At 49.2% G+C, this 2353-nt stretch overlaps 1 protein-coding gene across 1 annotated transcript in view; it reads right to left on the reverse strand.

Annotated features, from left to right (window-relative positions):
* Window positions 1–2133, reverse strand: part of lrrc40 (leucine rich repeat containing 40) — a gene marked incomplete at its 5' end in the record, with an annotated part of 10371 nt that extends 8238 nt beyond the window's left edge. Inside the window, 3 exons of the mRNA XM_015369103.1 lie at window positions 1555–1645; window positions 1724–1896; window positions 1963–2133. Of these exons, the coding sequence (XP_015224589.1) occupies window positions 1555–1645; window positions 1724–1896; window positions 1963–2133 (435 nt within the window). The remainder of the gene's footprint in view (window positions 1–1554; window positions 1646–1723; window positions 1897–1962) is intronic.
* Between the last annotated feature and the right edge of the window lie 220 nt (window positions 2134–2353).

A 2353-nucleotide genomic window follows, 5' to 3' on the forward strand; every position in this document is an offset into this window, starting at 1 on the left:
TGTTCATGTTGCTGCAGTCTGCAGTCTGACCGCTAGATGTCGCTGAAAATTACACACTGTAGCTTTAAGGAAGGTAAAGCACCAATGAGAGGAGAAGATCTACGTTTAAGGAGAAAAACGGCTCCATTATTAGACTTTTAGGGTAAAAGAGTTGCTGCATTTATCTGCTCAGCTTAGAGGCTAAATGCTCCAATTTTAAGAGATTTGTGTTTTTTTTAGATCAGTTTGTGCAGAAAGGCCAGAGAAGCACTCATCCATTCCCATTGTGTGTCTACAGTCATAATAAGTTGGCGTCGCTGCCGGCGGAGCTGTTCGCCCTGCAGAAGCTGCGTTCTCTCACTCTGCAGCAGAACCTTCTGGAAAAGTTGCCTGAGGAAATGGGCCAGCTGGGGAGCCTGACGGAGCTGGTAACTTCTGTTTTTATTGCTCTGACCAGCTGGCTGTGAGCTGAGGGGCTGGTTTCCCTTTAATAATCAGGCTGTGATGTGATTGGCGGCTCTCTCTGCTGTGTGCTAACGCCGATGCTACTTTCATCTGAAGGATCTGTCCCACAACCTTCTGGAGCAGCTGCCCTCCAGCATCGGACGCCTCACAGCTCTGCAGAAAATCACACTTTGTCACAACAGGCTGAGGGTTCTGCCTGACAGCCTGGGCCAGCTAACAGGTAGGAAGCTCAGGTCCAGGTGGGATTTTAACCTGCAACCTCACCCTCCCTGTGGAACCAAGAGTATTGTGTCTGTAATGCATCATGGATGCTCAATAAAAACAGAATAAAAACAGAACCGTACATAAAAACACTGATGGAAAGTTGGGTGGAAGGAAAAAGTGCTGCAGGAAACGTTCTGCTAGAAACTGGGAGAGATGATTGAACATCAGGGCCAGCAATGTCCCACTGAAGGTTAATCTGATCTCTGAAGGTTAATCTGATCTATCAAAGTTAATCTGATCTCTGAAGGTTAATCTGATCTCTGAAGGTTAATCTGATCTCTGAAGGTTAATCTGATCTNCAAGAATCGATGCAGTAGATCACAAAAATTAGAATCGCGATGCATCGCCATGACGATTAATTTGCACACCCTTATTTCTAACCCTCACACAGTGTCCAGAATTTCCCAGTGAGGAATGTTGGATGCCTTGGAGCTACGCAGACCGACCCCTGGAGATAAAAGTCTACAAACATCCTGTGATTTAGCTCAGAAACATCTCCACCATCTACAGGACTGCCGGCGGCTGCGGATTGGCAGGAAGAGGCTTCAGTCGTAAACAGCCGTGTTTTCCACGGAGCGGCGTGCTGGTGTTAGCTTACCGTCCCTCTGAGGATAAACCCTGCAGACGCGGCTCTTTCCTTCATCGGTTGTAACCCAACCTTCAGACAGACGTCTCCTCACACCGCAGCCTCATTCTACAGAGCAGCCACCGCCGTGCCTCTTAGTCAGGCTCAGTTTAAGGTTAAATAATCAGCATTCTTTCTGAATGGAGGCATCCAGGTCTTTAGCAGCCATCCTGAAATCATCTCCTTCTCACTGTTTGCTGTGTTTGGAGTGTGAGACCTACAGCCAGAAGTTCTCTCCTTATTCCTCGCAGAGGGTTCCCCTCCAGCAGCAGCACCTTCAGGTTGGGCAGCAGACTCAGAGACGCCGGCAGACTGTGGAAGATAAACCCGCCTCCAGGATCACATCTTCAACCAGACCTCAGGAGGAGGAGTCAGACGCTGCAGACCTACCTGCTGATGTCGTTGTTGGTGAGGTCCAGCCTGGTCAGAGGGAGCAGCGGAGGGATTTCCTCTGGAAGCTTCCTGATCTTGTTGTCTCTCAGCTCCAGCTGGGATACGGCCGTCAGACAGGCCAGCTGCTCCGCCTCCAGCTGCTCAATCTGGTTATTCCCAGCAAACAGCTCCTACAGACGCACTGGGGATTAATGCCTGCACAGTCTGGGTGGACGCTAACGGGTCGCCATGGTTACCTTCAGTGCTGGGGCGGGGACCCGGGGCAGCCGCCGCAGCTTGTTGTGTCGGAGATAAAGCTGCTCCAGGGAACGCATCCCGGAAAGGCTGGCGGGAACGTCGGTCAGCCGATTGTTGCTGCAATCCAGCAGTCTGACGTCTGCGTCAGAATATGGAGGGATTAAGACACGGCATCAAACTACCGGTTCATCCCCAGGAAAATAACATCTAGAATGGTTTTATCTAAAATACGCCGTCAGGAAACCAACTGGACTCACATGTTTGGAAAACAGACGGGATTAGATCAGATTAACTTTGATAGATCAGATTAACCTTCAGAGATCAGATTAACTTTGATAGATCAGATTAACCTTCAGAGATCAGATTAACTTTGATAGATCAGATTAACCT

The sequence above is a fragment of the Cyprinodon variegatus genome, unplaced genomic scaffold, assembly GCF_000732505.1.
Source record: "Cyprinodon variegatus isolate N-32 unplaced genomic scaffold, C_variegatus-1.0 Scaffold2464, whole genome shotgun sequence".
Taxonomy (NCBI): Eukaryota; Metazoa; Chordata; class Actinopteri; order Cyprinodontiformes; family Cyprinodontidae; genus Cyprinodon; species Cyprinodon variegatus.